Below are 21125 nucleotides of genomic sequence, written 5' to 3'. Positions count from 1 at the left end.
TTCAAAGGTGGCCAGTAGGGGTAGGTCAGAAAGTCACAACAACAAACGATATACAAACACTATAGGAGTGAAAAGTAGAGAAAATGTAAGAAAGTAACTATAAATAAATATACAATGCTAATAAAAGTATATGTTTAACACGTAGGCTTTCGCGACCAATATTATTCAGAATAAAGGTTTTTGGGTTAGATCGCGTTATTTATAAATGTGTCGTAACCCTCCACCACCCGACACGGCCAATCAGCAAAAAAGTGTCACGTTGACAAATGACAATTAGTTCACTACTTTAGCCCATCGGTGTGTTGACGAGTGAATTCACAACATTTACAGTTTGAATACGCCGTTTCGCTGGTAATTACGATTTTTAAAATTTATTCAGTGTCTCACCGGAGAAACAAAACAAAGCAAAAAACCTAGGGGCCACCCCCTCCCTCGCACCGCGAAGGCCCCACTCGGCCACCGACCCATCCGCAGGACCGGAGTCGCCCCCGACACAGCACTCGCCACATCTGTGCCTGGAGGGGCTGCCTCCCCTCCAGCCACGCACGCCCCCCCCCCCCCCGGCCGCCCTAACCCACCCTGGGTAGCGGCCACTTCCATCTTTCCCTTGCGACTTCGTGTCCCAGTCTCACCTGGTCCACCTCCACCACCCTCTCCAACAACCTCCTTGCCACATAGCATGCCTCCAATGGGGACATCTGGGACCCCTCCAGCTCCTTGCGCACTTTCCACAAGGCCTCCTTCGTTGCTCCTATTATAGCCCACGCCCGGTCCCTGTCCTCCCTTCCCACACCCCGCAGTTCCCCCCACATAATGTCCCATGTTGTCACACTCGACAGTGCGAACCGGGCCAACAACGGCTTGCTCCGCCTCCACACCTCCTGGGCAAAGGGGCATGCCACCATCACGTGCACTGCACTTTCGTCCCCGTTGCAGCCCCTCGGGCACTTGGGGGTGTGTGCCATTTGGGAGCCGTACATAAAACCCCTCGTCTCCAGCTTGTCCCAGACCGCCAGCCATGACAAGTCCCTCTGTTCCTTCGTGAGTGCCGCCGACGACACGTTTCTCCAAATTTGTCGGTGCACCTCCCTCCTCGCACCTGGCACCTCATCACAGGCCTCCTCTTTCTCCACCTCGGCCCGCACCTCTCTGGGGGTCCACCGGCCCCCCCACCGGTTCAGGCCGTGCTGCCCAATGTAGTCTCCACCACGTCACTGATCCAGCCCCCCGGCCAGTCCAAAGGTATATTCCTCTCTGCCTGGGTCATCCCGAGGCCCCACAGGCACCACGTCAGGCGATACCGCATGTAACACGCCGCCTTGCCCCGCGGCTCTGCGGAGAAGAACAGTCTCAGCGCGTTACATACAAAGGTCGAGTTCAGGGTGTACTCCACATTTGGGGCACCCCTCCCCCCGTTCCCAACCCGCAAACACAGCACGGCCCTCCTCACCCTCTCCATCCCTCCCCCCCAGATAAACCCGAAAAGCGCCGAGGTCAAAACCTTGACCTCCCTCTTACCAGGTGGGAATACCTGCGCCAGGTAGCTTAAAGTTGGCAGTATCTCCATCTTCACCACCATAATCCTGCCAGCCATCGTGAGCCGCCTCCCTGCCCACTTACCCAGACGACCCTTTGTCTTCCTTACCCTCTTCTCCCAGTTATGTTCCCCCGACCTATCCCTACAAAAGGTCACCCCTAGTACCGTTATCTCTTCTGTCTGCAAGCTCAGTTCCGGCGGCCGACCCTCGAACAGCCTCGAGTCCCCAAAGGCCATTAACTCGCTCTTTCTCGCATTGACCTTCAAGCCGGAGGCCGCACAGAACCTTCCTGTCCCCTCCAGTGCTCTCCACACCGACGCAACGTCCCTGCACAGCACGGCCACATCGTCCATATACAAGGTTACCTTCCCTTGCTCTTTGTTCCCCGGTATTGTCACCCCCCTAATCCTTTGGTCGTCTCTTATTGCCTGTGCTAGAGGCTCCATACTCATAACGAATAGGACCGGGGACATCGGGGATCCCTGCCGTACCCCGGACCCTACTTGAATGACCCCCGAACGTTCCCCGTTTATCAAAAGTCTAGCTCTGAGCCCACCATAGAGTCGTGCCACCCACTCCACCAGGGGCCCACTCATTCCCATCCTCGCCATCACCGCCAGCATATATTCATGTGAAAGACAGTCAAAAGCCTTATCCAAATCCAAGCTCAGAATGCCCAGCGGGCACCCCCTCTCTCTTTCCCCTTCTATTGCCTCCCTCAGCACCACCAGGGAGTCCGCGATCCTCCTGCACGGGACCGCGCACGTCTGATCCGGCCCTACCACCTCCCCCACCACCTTCGCTAATCGCGCCGTGACTATCCTTGCCAAGATCGTGTAATCCGCGTTTAGGAGAGTTATCGGCTGCCAGCTTCCCAAGTCCTTAGGGTCCCCCTTCCCTTTATAAATCAACGTAACCAGACCCTCCCACATATCATCCGGCACCCGGCCCTCCTCTAAAGTTTCCCTACAAATTTGCAGCATGTCCTCCTTCTGGAGCTCCCAGAATTTGACGTAGAAATCCGCTGGGATCCCATCCGGGCCTGGGGTTCTGTTCCTGTTCAACCCTTTTACCGCCTCTTCCACTTATTTTTGCCGAATCTTTTCCTCCAGCGTCTCCGGGTTCCCAATCCCTTTCCCCAATGCCCCCAGCAGCTCCTCCCGCTTCCCCCCATCTATCCCCTTCCTCCCATACAACTCCCTATAGAAATCCTCCGCTACGCTCATTTCGATTTATCATCCCTACCATCGTCGTCTGCCTGCCTCTGGTAGGGCTTACTAATTCCCTCATTGCGTTATCTCCCTCCCTACCTGCTTTGAAGAAAAACCTCGTGCACCTCTCCCCTTCCTCCGTTGCCCTGACCCTCGCCCTGTAAACTAGCTGCCTAGCCCTTCTTTCCAATACTGAAGCTACCCTCCTTTTCAACTTCTCTATCCTTTCCCCCATCGGGAACCCGAGCTCTAGCAGCCTGTACATTTTCTCCAGCCTGGCGTTCCACTGCCTCAATTCCCTACCCACTCCCCTCCTCCTACTATGGTGCTGGAAGAACGTTTTTATCCTGTCCTTTATCTGGCCCCACCATTCCACCCTCGTGGGGAACCAGTCCTGCAAGGTCCTCCAGCTTTTGTATTTTTGTACGAAGTCCCCCACCACTTTCTGGTCCTCAAACAGACCCACATTCATTTTTCATACCCCTTTCCCTCTCCTCGCCCCACCTGGGATCGCGAGCCCTGCCACGACCATTTTGTGGTCCGAGAGGGGAAATGGCTCCACCCCCGCACTTCCCACTTCTACTTTGGCAGAGGCGAAAATAAAGTCTATCTTTGACTGCGTTCCCCCGCTCTTATCTGACCACGTATACCCGAGCCGTGCACCATGCACCCTCCTGAATGCGTCTACTATACCAAGGTCCTCCATCAGCTCTTTCAGCTTTCTGGAGGAAGAGTCCAGTTTCCTCCTCCCTTTTGCCGACACCAGGTCCGCCAAATATAGCGGGCAGTTGAAATCACCCCCTACGATGACTTGTCGTCTGGTGGCCAATAGGGTCGCCAAGCTCTCCCACACCTCTACCCTTTCCTTGCATCGTACCGGGGCGTACACGTTCACCAGCCGAAACTCCACGCCTTGGTAGGACACGTCCACACAAAGGAGCCGGCCCGGTATCACTTCCTGGGTCCCTTCCACCCTCATTTCCCTCCAACCCCAGTACACCGGTTCCCATTGCTACCCAACCATACGTAGTGGCCGTTCCAATCTTCCAGCAGGACTTCCGAACCCAGGGCGTACGGTAGGTGGCACTCTTGAAGGAAGGTCACGTCTCTTCTGGTGGTCTCTAACAGGTGCATGATTGCCCCTCTCCTTCCCTTCCCCTTCATCCCTCTCACGTTTATAGATGCCACGGAGAGGTCCATGCCGAAGTGTACTTTATTCCATTTCCGATTCTGCTGCACGCTCCCCCCATCCACCCTTGTCCACCTTCTCTCTCACTTTCTTCCTCCCCTTCAACCTCCAGGGCTTCCCCCGGTTCAACCGTCCCCCCACTTCCGCCCTCCTCCACCCTGAAGGGCCCGTGTCATGCTGGGGGCCAGCCCCTTTTAGGGTTCTGTCCAATTTCCTCTTCCTCCCAACCGTTTCCTCCCATGCCCCGTCTGCTCCTTCCTCCACCCATTGCTCCCCCTCGCCCTCCTCGCCCATTGCCTTCGCCCATTCCCCCACTGGGGTTCCTGGGTCTTCTCCCCCGTCTTCCCTCCCCTCCTCCCCCCACTCCCAGTCCAGTGGTGGTGTTGCTTCCCTCCCCACAGGTCCCCCTCCCTCACCCGATTATCGTCCGGCCGCCTCTTCCACCACCTCCTCTACCTGTCCACTCTGATACGCCCGCACCCTGTTGGCATACGATTCTGGGCAGGATCTATACAGGTGCCCTCTGCTACCGCAGAGGTTGCATCGGACCGGCTCCCCGCACTCGTCTACCGTGTGATCCGGCGCCTTGCACCTGTAACAGATCCGTGCCTCGCATGCCGCCGCCAGGTGCCCCCTTCCCCCACACCTCCTACACAGTTTGGGCTGGCCCGCATATATGACGTACCCCTTGTTCCCCCCGATGTTCAAGGCGCTCAGGATATGCTTCAGAGTCCCCCCCTCCGTCTTCAGGTGCACCCTCCACTGCCTGGCCCCCGTCCATATCCCCGCCGAGTCCTGCACCCTCTTGCAGCCAGATAACAGCACGCAGTGCTGCCTCAACCATACCTCCACATCCTGGTCATGTAGTGCCTCGTTGTACAGGAAGACGGTCACAACCTTCGTTTTCAGGTCTGACAGCAGCCGCGTCCTCATGGATGTCAGGGGCTTCTCCCCTGCCCTCTCCTCGAAGCGGGTGAGGAAATTCTGCAGGAGGAGATTTGAATTAAAGCTCACGTCAAAAGCTCTCCCCCCCGGCAGAGCAATCAGGCAGTAAAGATCCGCCACCTCCACCCGCAGCATCCCGAGCATCACCGACCTCACAAAGGTCGTTCTATCCAGTGTCACCTCCTCCTCCACGTCGTCCTTGAATTCCACCCTGACGCAGTTGTGCCTCCTGGCGTGCGTTGGCGTCAAGCCTGCCCCGGCTCCACTGCACCACCTCCCGGCTCCTTCTCTGGGTCTCCCCGCTCCCACCGGGCCAGCGTTTGCTGTCCTCTCCCTCACTGTCCCTCCCGCGGCCCCTGGCTTGCTGGCACCCCTCCTGCTTCTTCCCCTGTGCTCTGCTCGGGGGCACTCCCTCCCCATCCTCCCGGTGCTTCCCCTCGTCCTCTTCGCTCCTCCCTCCCCGTCCCCTCCGGCCCATCCACCATCTCCACACCCTTCCCTCGCTGCACCTCCCCCATCACCTCCCCTGCTCCAGACGGGCCCGCGCCGTCCCTCCGGTCACTCTCGGCCCCGAGGGCACCCTCCATGGTCCGTGGCGGATGCCGCGTCTCCGTCTCCTTCCCTGCCGTCTCCATGCGCTCGTTGCGGTGAGATCACCTCCCCCGCAGTGCGTGTGGCTCCCCCACCCTCCGGCAGCAAGGCCACCCCAGACCTGGGGCCCTCGCAAACCCCGGGGTGGCTGGAGAGTCCACGGGATGCCGACGTGTGCCGCTGTAGCACTTCAGGAAGAACGGGAACGGGTTTCGCTGGTGATTACCTCCAGCCTCATCGGGCAATTCGCCAGAATGGTAAAGCCCTCACTTGCTCTCGGTCTTAAATAGGGTGACGTCATCATTTAACTCATTTCAGGTGCAGTGATGTGAGGCGCGGGGGGGGGGTATTGTAATTATATAATCGATTGGTAATCAGTCAATGGTTATGATTAGTAATGAGTTGTAGATTAGTAATTAGTTGTAATGTGTGTTATTTTGATGATATGCTACATTAGTAATCCGTTAATTAATATGTGTTTCCCCTATAAGGAATTGTAATATGTATTATTTAATAATACGCTTCCAAGCCGCACTAAGCCTATAGCTATCAGAACGATTAAAGTTATTTCTGTTTCTCTCAATTTCAATGGATTCTCTAATTAGTCTTTCCCAGTAATAATTTTGATAACGTTGAAGTGTTGTGTAAAACTAATTATTACTGGCAAAGACTAATGAGATAATCCATTGAAATTGAGAGAAACAGAAATAACTTTAATCGTTCTGATAGCTATAGGCTTAGTGCGGCTTGGAAGCGTATTTTTAAATAATACATATTAAATTCCTTATAGGGGAAACACATATTAATTAACGGATTACTAATGTAGCATATAATCACAATAGCACACATTACAACTAATTACTAATCTACAACTCATTACTAATCATAACCATTGACTGATTACCAATCGATTATATAATTACAATACCCCCCCTCCGCCTCAAATCACTGCACCTGAATGAGTTAAATGATGACGTCACCCTGCTGCTCTATTTAAGACCGAGAGCAAGTGAGGGCTTTACCATTCTGGCGAATTGCCCGATGATGCTGGATGTAATTACCAGCGAAACGGCGTATTCAAACTGTAAATGTTGTGGATTCACTCTTCAACACACCAGTGGGCTAAAGTAGTGAACTAATTGTCTTTTGTCAACGTGACACTTTTTTGCTGATTGGCCGTGTTGGGTGGTGGAGGGTTACGACACATTTATAAATAACGCGATCTAACCCAAAAACCTTTATTATGAAAAGTATATAAGTACGGGATATAAAATACAGACTCAACACATCCGCTTTAAAATAAAAAAAAAATATTTATTTCGGGAAAATCGAGATAGACAACTCATTTCTTTAGAACTGCTTTCTGTGTTTAGTTTGTTGTCCTTCCTCAGCACCTCTGATTAGCACGGTTGGCTACGTGCGGTGCGAAAGAATGTCAATATACAGCATGCATGACAAAACACCACAGGATTGCAAAGTATAGGAAAGGTAAGCAAATCACTAAAAATCAAGTATTTCCGTTTAAATTGCATAAGTACATAAATTCCCAAGCTGGGGCAAGGCAGAAAAACAACAGCAAGAACAGTCATAGACCACACCAAGACAACAAAACAGAGTCCCTAACTCAAATTGCACATTAAAATGTAACCATCGAAGCATGGACACGGATCAACCTTGTAAGTATGTTGAACTTCTTCCGCACCGTGCGTAGCCAACCACATTTTTAAATAACACTGACGAATGTGGTTGTATCCAGCAATAGTCTTCTGCTTCAGGATATTTTCTGAAGGCAGATTCACGATCCCAAGGGAGGAAACGAGGTCGTTCCAAAACCTCGGTGCGACAACGGGCAAAGGCTTCGTTACCAATTCTTGTTCTTGGGATAGTTAAAAAAGGCAATTAGATGAACGCATTGGGTTTCCTTAGACGAGGAGATCGGCTCTGCGGTGGACGGGACACAGCGTGTTGACCGCCACCAGTGCCCCGCTGACGGCGAGAAAGGGGATCGTTAATTATTTTAATGTTTTGGGATCGCTTGGACGATCCCAGTGGTTCTTAACCTTTCGTTGGCTACTGCTGTTACCCCCCTTGTTGAATTTTGTTTCAACCGAGTAGTACCCTCCTTGGCCTGACCCAATTATGGTTCTGAGAAATAAATGTATCAATAATGAACGTCGCTAGTTTAACCAATTGTCATTGTTGTGAGGTTATCCTAGCTAGCGAGTGACTGCAAGTGAATAAAAAATCAACGGACGCTCTGCACGCGTGACCTAATTTGATCGCGCTCGCTGCTTGCTGTGGGAAGCCGCATTGTTTACGATCAGTGAGTTTAGAAAGGTCTTTTACATCGTCCTAGGTTACCGTACGGATTTAAATTGTATCGTGGTTATTTCATATTGGCAGATTCATATGTGATTAGACACCAAATGACTCTCACTTATGATATAATTCACACATTTGTTTAAACTACCTTACGGTAAACACCCCTGGGACATTGCCACGTGTACCCCCAAGGGTCTGCATACCCACAACTGAGAACCAGTAGAATAGAGCCGAACCCCATTATCCACCACGGTCGTTTGTGGTCCCCTTGTGGAGAAAGAACGCGCACTCTCTCGTAGGCGAACCGAGTAAAAAGCCACGCGTTTGGACGTACTCGCACTCTGTCAGTTAACAGAAGTTGTATCTATCCTAGTGGGTTGCCGGAGTGTGGGTGGCTGTGAAGCGGCTACATGGCAGAGTGGCTGAAATTTGTTGCAACAAATAACGACGCCGCGGGGCCTTACTAGTAAACAAGTACTTTTATTGTGTCCTAGTGTGTTCAATGCAACAACCAAAAACGCACACACACATATATATATTTGCTGATAAAGTTTTTAAGTGTTTTTTTTGTTTACAAGAAGAGGGGCATTGACTGGTTCCGTCAATCCCTGTTAAGGGCGATGAAGCTGCACAACCACGGTTTGAAGCCTCTGGTCGTTTCTGCGGGGACCACGTGCTTGTCGCTTTGTGTGCAGCAAGATTAATTTCTGGTTGTCTGCCTTATCATCTTACAGATATATAGCACAAGAAACTCCGCAGTAATAATTGCAAATTGATATTTTCCCTCCATCGAGTTTCGGTGCGCCTCATTAACAACTGGTGAAATCCATCTCATTAAAATGTATCTCCGTCGTGACCGCCAATGCGTGATATTATTAACGAGCTTCGGTTTAAACCGGTTATTCCTATACTCTAACTGAGCATGGCTCGGTTGTAGTCGTCGGCAGTTAAGCACCACTTGTAGCCGAGCTTCAGGCATGGCTGCAGAATTGAATTGCTTCGGCTCGCGCTGCCTCGGTTCCAACTGAGCAGGACTGTCAAGGTGCATGCAGCTGTATTGTCCACGAATTTAAAAGCCAACGGTTCCCATTTCAAATGTGGCAACATACTCTGAAGGTTTTGAGTTACAATCAAAATAGGCTTCACCCTTTCTGTTGTAAATACAGATCAGAATCAGAATATGTATTTATACTGCATGAGGAATACGATGAACTATAATGCTCTTTATTACAGATGTTCAGTATGGGCGAGTAACAACGTGCCAACAACAAACAATACAATAACATAAGAGTGTGAGTACGAGAAAAGTAAAAAATTACCCAAACACGTATAAATGAAACTAAACCATCCCCATCCTACCAGGCAAAGCCCACTGAGGTAATAGCTTATTTTGCAGAAGCGACCTGGCCACAAATGATAGTTCAATAAAGTGGCTCATTATTTGGACATTTATAGCACCAAAATAATAAAAATAAGCTGAATGAATGTTTCTAATTGTGGAGGCAAAAACCGGACGACCCGGAGAAAAAATCCAAGCGACCACGGGGAAAACATGCAAACTCCAAATATAGAAGCGTCAGGGTCAGGATCGAACCCCCGACCAGGCGAGGTAGTTAACATTTCTCCACCGTGGCGCCCCTTAAATAAATAACGTCTTTACGTTCAAATTGTGTTAAGGTGATGGAAAATAAAATTGGTTTTCCCTTTCTGGCAATAAAACAAAGAAATATATCTGGTGTTGGGCCAATCAGTTTCAAAGACGATGCGTATATTATTATCAGAGCATGTTTGTTTGCATGTTTTTCTACAAGTACGTGTGGTTAATGCAGCCTTGAGGCCTTGCAAAAGCTCTCTATTTGATATTTGAACATCTTAACACCTCCTGTTTTATAGCCAGAAAGGGTCAAACTTATTCTTATTTGTCATCGCTTTTGATACTGGCAAAAAGGTCACATAGACGTTAAGATGTTCAAACACCAATAGACACCAATTAGATGTCTGTGTAACCACACATTTGTGGTATTACAAAAACCCCGCAAACATATGCTTTGATAATGTATGCACTGTCCTTGATACGGATGGTCCTCCACCAGCGAAAGTCTCTTTAATGGCATTGTCTCACCAGTGAGACCAAGGGCCACCAAAAGAGTGAGCAGTACAAGGACGATGCAAACCCCAAAGTTTTGGTGTCGGCTCATCGCCTGGCTGCTGCTGTCGCCTTGTCCGTGGTTCCTCCTCCTGGCGCCTACGAGTCGCTCGCTCGCTCGCTCTCCAGGGAACGCGAGTGAATACTGCGTGACAGTCACGTTAGAAGTGGGGACATCTTGATATTAAAACAAAATAATAATAATAATAAAATAATAGGCTTAACCCTCTCGGAATTCATCCACTGCACAAACCATAGCAGTAGATGCGGATACCTGACGCACAAAATAGAAACTTTAAAAAATGTCCAGTAGCGTGCGACTGTGGTCATCCAGAACAGACTGTACAGCATATAACGACGCAATGTCCCGCCCACAAATACGAAGGAGACACCACAGCGATGATGATCCACTCCGCTAGCTCCTGACGCCGTTATCTGGATTGACCACCTGAATGTGAGATTGTAGTAGTTACTCTGTATCTACATCAGCAGCCGTATGGAAGAAGAGACCCTTTCCATCAAGGAGGCTGCCTGGTGTAGGCCAATCAGTTTCAAGGACAATGAATACATGATCGAAGCATGTTTAATAATAGGGTTTTTCCCCTTTTTTCTGGCAACAAAACTGAAACCTTTTTACAAGGATTCATGTCTGCATTAACCACAATACTTGCAGTCAAAATGCAAACAAAAAATATACTATGATAATATATGATGCATTGTCCTTGAAACTGATTGGTCCACACCAAGGGACAGCTCTCTTTAAACAAAAAGAAAGCGACCCCACCGTTACTCAGTACGGATTTGATCTGCGGAGACTATGATAGCTCCGTCAACCGCTTCAGAACAGCGACTGGCTGCTGCGCCCGCACCTCCTGCTCCACAAGTGGAGAATTAAAGACATGCCACAGTGTGATTGCGGCCACCCGACCCAGACAATAGGGAAACCAGCAAATGCATCCCACGCCCGGCTTCTCCGGCGGACTGAGCGGTATTAGTCGCGGCGACTCCTGAAGCTTTCGCATGGCTCACAGACTAAAACTTGGACGTGTGATTTGCACATGCTAGCCATACGTTATAAGAGCCTGTGAGGGCCGGCGTCCACCCCACTGCCCTCACTGGGCAGGTGGGGCGTGACATCTGCCCCCTCCACTACCTCCTCCACCGCATCAATCGGCTCCCGCCGGGCCCCTGCCGGCCGGGTGATCCCCCCCCCCTCCCCACGCTAGCACCCTCTCTGAGGACATAGCTAAATTGCTGGCTCAATGCCGAACGGAGTTAGCCCACACTCGCCCGTGCACACCACAGCCAAAGCTAACGAAGCAGACTGCGGCACGCAAGCGCCCACACCTGCGAGCGAATGCCTCGGGTTCCCCTTTTTATCCCCCTCACTTCAAAAACCCGGGGTTGCGTTATCCCGCGATGCCAATCGTGCACCTACCTGTGGTGATTCTCGCTCATTTCCCCTCCCTTACACGGTGCGGTTGTGGCGGTGACTTCGCGACCTATTGTCGATGCACCCGTACTCATTAATTTCTGACTCAACCTGTTTAATCTGGAAGGGTGTCCGGCTGGCGAATACGCACCCTGCTAGTGTGTACTTGGTCTGGGGGAGATCGTGGCGCTGCGATCCCATGACCTCGTGGTCTTCTCGCTTAATATTTCACCATAGCCCCCCTCCCCAATGTTGTATATGACTCATTGCGGCTGGCCCGGTGAACTTTTGTGCGCCCATACAATTTTAAACCAATTTATGGACACCGCGATGTGACTTGTCCTGTGAGGGTCGCCCAATCTCCTGGCACCGGGAAACCGCGGGACTTTCCTCCTTGGGACCCTTCGGATGAAAACCCGTTGTGCCAGGCGATCCCCCGCCGGGACACGATGTGTGTGCGCTACGTGTGCGCGCTACGTGTGCGCGCTACGTGTGCGCGCTACGTGTGCGCGCTACGTGTGCGCGCTACGTGTGCGCGCTACGTGTGTGTGCTCAGGGTCTGTGCTCAGGGTGTGTGCTCAGGGTGGGGGCCAGTAGGGAGTCGCAGCGCTTGTGGACTTGTTCCGTGGCCGTGGCACCACAAACCTACAAGTGTGTGTGGTTAATGCCGACTTGATGATGCCTTGCTAGAGGTGATTGTTTCGTTTTTAAACATCTTAACACCTCCTGTATTTTTTTCTGGGAACGGTAAAGCCCGTGATATTTTTTTTCATCATCTTTATACTGGTAAAAAGGATCCCATAGATAAGTGGAAATTATTCATATAAAATTACGATGGTTTTTTTACAGTTAGGGAACAAATGAAGGTAACTCGTATGCCACACTGCCTTATTACCTCGGAATGTCGTTTCTATACCTTTATGATCGTCAAAGTCAAGAGCCAGCCTGTGTATCATGGTGCACAGGCTGGCTCTTGAAGCTGAAGGATCTTTTTTTCTTTCTGCAATGACTCAGATTCTCTTACACTGCTCGCCGAACGTTGATTCCCGTGTACTCACAAGGTGTTCACCCTGTGTCCGATTCAATGCACAGTCACCGATGCCTTATGGACTTTTGTCGGGTTGTGCCCCATTGTCAAAGTGCCCCTTCGCCAGGATTTGCCCTTTTGACAATTCTTAGACGGATAGCAACAATCAATTTGAGTGGCCAGCACGAGCAGCTGTGTCACTGAAGCCACCCCCAAACGTTGCATTGCGTGACTCGAGGGTTCTGTATATGATGCCACGAGGGTCCTCGATTGGATAAGTCTCTGACCGGTTTAGGTGACATTCAGCATATGCTGCCACGCTATAGAATCAATGTGAGTGAATGACTCGCATGCATATACAATCTTACTTCATCCATCGACGCGTCAGCAAACAATCCCAACTGAAGGTGGCACTGGATTCGTTTGGAATTGTCAACAGTGTTTACATTCGGTGTATTTTATCCATAAACGAAGCACTTATCGTTGGCGCAATGAGAACAAATGTTAGACAAAATAAATATAAAAACAGTGAACAAAGACTGATTCGCTGATATCGCAATACGGGTATGCGCGTGTGTGTGTTTATCTGTAGGGGAGCGGTGGCGTAGCAGTTAGCGGGCTCCTCTACGAACCTGACAAACACCAGTAACGATTATCTGAACCGGCCACGGGCCTCCCCTAGGTCGACTCAGCCTGAAATTAGTACCTGGTGCAGTGTGTGAACATCATCACTGGAGAGACAAAGGCGGCCGGGCGTAGTGTTGGCCACCCACCCTCTCGTGTGCCGTGCCGGCCTTCATAGGTGCTCGCTAACAGCACTTTCCCCATCAGTTTGTTCAGGCTATACGGGTGATCTATGTCTTTGGTATCTGTAGGGGAGCGGTGGCTTAGCGGTTAACGTGCTGTGCTATGAACCCAGTTACTCGAGTTCAATTCACGCTCACAGCCAACATCGGAGACGGATATCTCATCCGGTCCTGTGCCTCCCCTAGGTCGACTCAGCCTCGATTGAGTACCTGGTGACTTCAGTACCAGCAACCAACTTGAAATACGAGCAAAGGAAACCGTGTAACTAGAGACACCAAACACGCTATACGAGAATACATCGATGAAAAAACAAGAAAGTTGGCGAGGACAAATTACTTTGAAAAACACAAAAGTTAATCTCTCACTTCTTCCAAAGTGGTTTTGCGAAAGGGCAAAAAAGAACCTGCCCTACTCACGCAATACAAGTGATGATGATGATGGTGGTGGTAATGGTACCGGGTGGGTAGTTTGTGAACGCTGTACACACACACACTCCAGCACCCTATTAGCAGATTTGCCAACGAGTTATAAACGGCCTGGGGCTGACGGGCAATTCGGCAGCGGTGACTCCGCACGTGGCGGCGCGCGTGTAATCGCTGCTGCTGCTGCCGTCGCCGTCCGCCTGTGCGTGGTGACGTCAGCTGTTGCGTAACCCGCTCCGGCCTCTGTTGATCTCAAAACTGCAAACGCAACAAACGAACAAAAAAATTCCCCGAGTAAGCAAAAGTCAAGGGCGTCCTCGAAATCCCCGTATAAAGCAGGACGAAACTAAACTACTGTAAAACTATAAGCTATTGTTTTTTTTTATTTTACCAGGTAAGACCCACTGAGCTTATGTATCTTTCTCAGAGGCAACCTAGCGATCCCAAATAATATCTCAGCGAAGTTGCTTATCAAGTGGAAATTCATAGCAGTACAGTGACTCCTCTACTTAGGAACGAGTTCGGTTCCAGAGGTCCGTTCGTAAGCCGATTTGTTCGTATGTCCAACTTTACTCCTGTCGATGTACACTATACACGAGATAATGGCTTTAAAAGTTGTATAATCTTCTGTAGATGTAGATACCACTGTTTTTTTTACGTTCTGCAGATGTAGATGCCACCACCGCCACCTATTGCGCGGCAGTTGAACTTACGACTCTCTTTCTGAACAGGCAATTGGACATACGGATAGGTTGGTTCGTATCTCTGAAAGTTTGTAAGTCGAATGTTCGTAATTAGAGGAGTCCTTGTAAACCAAATAATCTAAACGCATGTTTTTTTTTTTTAAACGTGGAGGGAAAAACCCGGATGACCCGGAGAAAAAAAATCCACGCGACCACGGGAAGAGAGAGAGAGAGACACCGCAAACTCCAAATGTAGATCAGCAGGAATCGTCAGGGTTCTTCGAGGATCCAGGGAGGGAGGATGGAGGCCATGGGGGGTAGGAGGGGGTGGAGGAGGGGGGGATATGGACCCATGGAGGCGATTGCCCTTCTCTTAAGACCGCGAACATCAGTGTTTGATTGATACCCCAGAAAATAAAATGACATGAAACTCTACACATTCGCTTTCAAATAAATATATGTATCGGCGACGTTTCAGTTAAATCTCGATTGAAAACTAATTTCTTTAGAACACTTTTTTTTGTTTGTAGTTTGTTACCCTTCCCCAGCACCTCCACTTAGCACGGTTGGCTACGTACGGTGCAAAAAAAGTGCAATATACAAATACACGTAAATTAAATATGACAACCCAATGTGTCCCGACGATTGGACCACCCTGTATATGGCGTTGTGTGCATGTAGTGAAGGAGGGTCACCTCGATATAAAGGAGGCCTTATCTGGGCCATAAAGGACCATTGCCCAAAATGTCACCTATCATATAATGTTGTTCTCTCTTGTAAAGTCACACACACAATGCCGTTTCTGATGAATTAGTTGAGTTTATTGGTGATTGTGCTTGTGCACCAGGGCTAACGTAGCAGCAGCATCACCAACTAATGTGAGAGAACGCATAGAGCGTATGTATGTGTGTATTGTTGAACTTCTTTCGCACCACACGTAGCCAACCATGCTAATCGGAGGTGCGTTTATTAATGTGAGGCCAGATAAAAACAAAACTTGACATTTTGGAACTCGCCCCCCTGCCTCCCTCATCCCTCTGTTGGAAGTTTCCAGATCCGCGTGCTGCTCTGAGCTCTCTTTTTGCAAATATAAAAACCCAATTCCACTTGAGACGAAATTTCTCTAAAACTTTGAGTTGGATTATTCCGCATAACCGTCAACATCGGTTGAGTCGCAGCAAAATCTCCCTCCCAGCTCAAACGAGCATGGGGCGGTTCTCATTACAGTCAATTCTCCTGTCACGCGTTGTTTTCAAACACCAATTTGATATAACGCGATTAATATATTCGGGAACACATTTTTATAACGTGGATGCGAATTGGAAAAAAACGCGATCGAGTGAACAGAACGACGTCGGAGTAAAAGTCACGATGTAGCATTTCACAAGGCGGGATGCTGCTGGATGCTTCTAGATGCTACCCACGTGCCTCGGTCTTTGTTCAGCCTGCGTACGCTTCTATCTCACGTGTTATCGCGGATTGTGCTTTTACCCCTATATTATTTATTATAACGCGATGTTCCCATAACGCGGTGTTCTTGAGGAACACAACAACTACCGCTTTATATGAGAACAAGCTATATCTCCCATTGACATCCCCAGGGCCAGTGGTAGAAATTCCACATTACCATGATAAGAATAAGATGACCACACACACAACGCATATTGAGCTAAACGGTGTTTACATATATCTCGCATACACACACACACCAGGAGTGGCCCAAACCTGGGCTCGTGAATGGCAGTGCAAGTGTGGCTCTCGCCACGGTGGCGAAATGTAAACAAACCTCGCCTGGTATATAGGAGGTCGTGGGTTCGTTCCCGATCTCAACTCTGATGCCTGTTGTTTATGTGGAGTTTGCATGTCTCTCTCCCCGTGGTCGCGTAGATTTTTATCCGGGTCTTCCGGGTTTTCCCTCCACCTTTAGAATCGACATGCGTTTGGAATATTTGGCTTCTGTAAATTACCAGGTGATGATAAGCCACTTCGTTGAGCTATTATTTGTGGCCAGGTCGATTTAAAAAAAAAATCTATATAGCTCAGTGGGCCTTACCTGTTGAAATAAAAAATAGTTGAGTTTAGTTTTTAGGCTCGAATGAACTGAAGAGAGCGATTAATAATGAGTAATAAACAAACAGACAAGAGAGGGAGACGTTATGATAACCACGCAGGGATATTTGACAATTCTTCTCCTGATTAAATCGTGTTTATGTTTTTCCGGGCCTTCCAGTTACCTTCTCCCACGTGTGTAAACACGGATTCATTGTTCAATAACACCTTCATGTGTCGAGGACCGCAGACCTTGGGCAATTGTAGGTAGCGCGGGCTCACCGCGTTACTGCCTCTCCCGCTCGTCCGTGGTTCCTCCTGGCGCCTCTGAGTCGTCTTTCTCTCTGTCTACGAGAGCGAGCGAATATCGTGCGTTGGCGACTCGTTACACGTTGACTTTATTATCATCATCATCTTCATCATCACGGCAGCGCTGGAAGTGTTGACAGAGAAAGCAGCTGAACTTCTAAACTCTTCAAGTCGAACTTAAGTTGAAAACAGGAGATATTTGCGGAAGCAGGAGGCGGCTCGGGGGGGGGGGGGCACTCGGCCCTTGACTGCACGAGCCCAACATGAGTGCTGAGTGCTCCTGGGGCGATCCCACAGATTTCTAAATTCAGAAATGTGTGGCCGATGGTGGCCGCTACATCCACGTGACCACAGCACATGGCCCCCTCGTGTGTGTGCGTGTGAAGTCGTACGTGGGCCCGCGGCTCTCGGCCATACGGAGACTTGAGAGAGTGAGAGAGACAATGTCGGGACATTCTGCCCCAGATACCCGCAGTGGACGCGCGCAAACCGCGAAGGAGTTTACTCGAATTCATTGCCAACAACCTCCCTAAGACCCTAACCCACCATCGACCAAGACCTTGGCCGTGCACCTCGCACACCGCCGACTCGAGTCCCGATCCCATCCTTTCCGGGATCGCGCCGCCGTCGCCATCCAAGAATAATCACCCAGATCGAGAAGAACAGCAGACAGAGAGAGAGAGGGAGCAACAACGCGGACGTTCAGAATAAGCACCACTATTCGAGACATCAAACATCGCAAACCCTCCTGGCTTCAGACATTCCTCCTCCTCGAAGGCACTGGCGTAACCGTCACCCGCATAAGAACATCAACAGGTCGACGCCCACGTCACCTTAATGCATGGAGTTCGTATCAACGACACAAGCCACGGGAGTGCGAGTGTGGCCGTGAAACCCAAACTACGCACCACATTGTCGACACAGTGAACCCATGGTCACATGGTGACTCATAGAGATACATAGAAACGCGCTGAGAAGGAGACACATGGAGATACACAGCAACACATGAAGATTCATGGAGACCCATATATATAGACAGGCGTTAAAGTTAAGCCACAGTCGCACGACTGCGGCTGTGCAATCCAAGCTATGGAGCACTCAGCAAACCCACTGTGGTCTGCGCTCCTTCAGCGAAGGAGGAGGAACAGCGGGCACGACACGACACTCTGCTAATGCCCTCTCCTCGTGGCGAGCAGCGGCAGAATTCGACATTGGCATCGAGCTCCTGAACACGTTGGCATCATTCGCAAGCACACAATAGGATGTTTTATATACAGGATAGACGGAACACGGGGGTGGGTGGATAACACCACTCCCTCCCCGTCCGCCTTTGTCTCCCCAGTTTTGATGTTTACACAGCACACCAGGTACTCAGAATAATAATCTTTATTTATGCTGGAGGAATGCAATAGGCTATAAAGCTCTTATTCACACATGTCCAGTCAGGGCTGGCCATGAAGTTGAGTTTATTGTCTTTACCCCGCACCGCTGTCAGCTGACTTCATTGCTGCACGCTGAGGCCGATACGGGATGACACTCACTCTGACAATGCAATTTGTTACCATTCCAGTTTAGTGCTTAGGAAGCCACTGCAGCTACGCACATTTAAATCTCGATTGAACACTCATTTGTTAACAACTACTGTTTGTTGTCCTTCCACTCGCACCTCCGATTAGCACGGTTGGCTACGTATGGTGCGAAAGAAGCTCAACATAGCGAATCAGAATACTATTCATACTGGAGGAATCCGATGGGCTTTGAAGCTCTTTTCACAGCTTTTCAGTACGGGCAGGTCACAAATGATATCTCAACGAAGTGGATTATCATGTGGAAATGTAGAGCAGCAAACTAATCTAAATAATCGAAACGCGTGTTGTTTCTAAATGTGGAGGGAAAAAACCGGAGGACCCGGAGAAAAAAGTCCACGCGACCACGGGGAGAGAGAGACACGAAATCTCCGAATATGCAGCAGCAGGCGTCAGGGTTGGGTTCGAACCCCCGACCTCCTGCATATCAAGCGAGGTAGTTAACATCTCGCCACCGTGGCGACCAGGGAACACCCAAGACCGGTGCTAATATTCGCCACTTGTTGGTCGTGTGCGGGAATCGACCTGGAGTTACCGGATTCATAGCGCAGTGCGCTAACCACTGTGACCCCCCCCCCGCCCCAACTCAAGCGTAATCACGTGTACAATACCTGGGTAACATATTTCCATAATTCAGCACCATTACGTGACGCACGCGCATGTCACAAGCAGCATCATTAGCCAGACCCCACCACGCAGCCCATCATTCACACCCAGGAGCTTATCCACTCAGAGTCAGTGTGGGGTGGGAAACTCACTTCGTGTCAGCACTCTAAGCCACGACCTCTGTGCCCACCTCAGGTGCTACCGCAACGGAACGAGAACCAGGATGGTAAGGGTGTGAGAGACAGGGTGAGAGTCAGGGTGTGAGAGTCAGGGTGAGAGAGACAGGGTGTGAGAGACAGGGTGAGAGAGACAGGGTGAGAGAGACAGGGTGAGAGAGACAGGGCGAGGGAGAGACAGGGTGAGAGAGACAGGGCGAGAGAGAGACAGGGTGAGAGAGACACGGTGAGAGAGACAGGGTGAGAGAGACAGAGTGAGAGAGACAGAGTGAGAGAGACAGGGCGAGAGAGGCACGGCGAGAGAGACAGAGTGAGAGAGACAGGGTGTGAGAGACAGAGTGAGAGAGACAGGGCGTGAGAGACAGGGTGAGAGAGACAGGGTGAGAGAGACAGAGTAAGAGAGACAGGGCGAGAGAGGCACGGCGAGAGAGACAGAGTGAGAGAGACAGGGTGAGAGAGACAGGGTGAGAGAGACAGGGTGAGAGAGACAGGGTGAGAGAGACAGGGTGAGAGAGACAGGGTGAGAGAGACAGGGCGTGTCCTCACGTGTCCGTGTCCCCCTGTGCCCGTGTCACCACGTGTCCACGTCTCCCATGTTCGTGAGCGCCGTGATGTTGATGATATTTTTGTGATGTTGATTTTGTTGTCTATGTATACGCATTTCTTTTTAAATACGCCATTGTGACAGATTGCGCGATGGGAAATTCACTTTGTGGTGTTGATTTTTTGTGATACCGGTTGGGAGGTGACGCAGTGGTTTGCCCGGCAACCTCAGTTGGAGTCTGGGTCACCTCTGCCACTGCTGTGAATGCTGCGGCTAAGCCCCGCGATGTACTACGTTGTGTTACCCCGCTTCTCCACGCGCATGGCACGGATTGTTTACACCGCTGTTGATTCCTATGTACGCACTGTTGATTGTTTGTGTTATTTGGAGTGAGTTCTGGCCTGGGTTTTGTGAGGCACATTCACACCCTGCAACGACATTCAATTGCTGCCACTGCCGACTGCCTTGAGCTGTGGTCTCTGGGTCTCTACGTTACTCTATGCGTCTATGTGTAACTCTGAGTCTCTATGTAACAGTATGTGTCTCTATGCAACTCTATGAGTATTTCTGTAACTCAATGAATCTCTACGTTACTTTATGCGTCTCCATGTAATTCTATCATTCTGTGTAACTCTATGGGTCTCTATGTAACTCAGTGAGTCTCTGTAATTACATGGCTCTCTATATAACACTGGATCTCTATGAAACTCTGGATCTCTATGTAACTATGGATCTCTCTATAACTCTGGATCTCTATGTAACTCTGGATCTCTATGTAACTCTGGATCTCTATGTAACTATGGATCTCTCTGTAACTCTGGATCTCTATGTAACTCTGGATCTCTATGAAACTATGGATCTCTATGTAACTATGGATCTCTCTATAACTCTGGATCTCTATGTAACTCTGGATCTCTATATAACTCTGGATCTCTATGAAACTCTGGATTTCTATGTAACTATGGATCTCTCTATAACTCTGGATCTCTATGTAACTCTGGATCTCTATGTAACTCTGGATCTCTATGTAACTATGGATCTCTCTATAACTCTGGATCTCTATGAAACTCTGGATCTCTATATAACTCTGGATCTCTATGAAACTCTGGATCTCTATGTAACTATGGATCTCTCTATAACTCTGGATCTCTATGTAACTCTGGATCTCTATGAAACTCTGGATCTCTATGTAACTATGGATCTCTCTATAACTCTGGATCTCTATGTAACTCTGGATCTCTATGAAACTCTGGATCTCTATGTAACTATGGATCTCTCTATAACTCTGGATCTCTATGTAACTCTGGATCTCTATATAACTCTGGATCTCTATGAAACTCTGGATCTCTATATAACTATGGATCTCTCTATAACTCTGGATCTCTATGCTACTCTGGATCTGTATGTTACTCTGGATCTGTATGTAACTATGGATCTCTACGTAACTCTGGATCTCTATGTAACTCTGGATCTGTATGTAACTATGGATCTCTATGTAACTCTGGATCTGTATGTAACTATGGATCTCTACGTAACTCTGGA

General features: G+C 49.5%; 1 protein-coding gene across 1 annotated transcript in view; it reads left to right on the top strand.

Moving 5' to 3' along the window:
• The first annotated feature begins 360 nt into the window (after positions 1-360).
• LOC116952507 (patatin-like phospholipase domain-containing protein 4) overlaps positions 361-21125 on the top strand; it is an 87238-nt gene continuing 66473 nt past the window's right edge. The window contains exon 1 of the mRNA XM_032971898.2: positions 361-5530. Coding sequence (XP_032827789.2) covers positions 5483-5530 — 48 coding nt within the window. The 5' untranslated portion in view covers positions 361-5482. The remainder of the gene's footprint in view (positions 5531-21125) is intronic.

This window comes from Petromyzon marinus, chromosome 47, assembly GCF_048934315.1.
Source record: "Petromyzon marinus isolate PM22_M1 ecotype Great Lakes invasive population chromosome 47, UKy_Petmar_22M1.pri1.0, whole genome shotgun sequence".
Taxonomy (NCBI): domain Eukaryota; kingdom Metazoa; phylum Chordata; class Hyperoartia; order Petromyzontiformes; family Petromyzontidae; genus Petromyzon; species Petromyzon marinus.
Note: the sequence above shows the minus strand (reverse complement) of the source record. Positions and strands in the feature narration are given on the sequence as shown.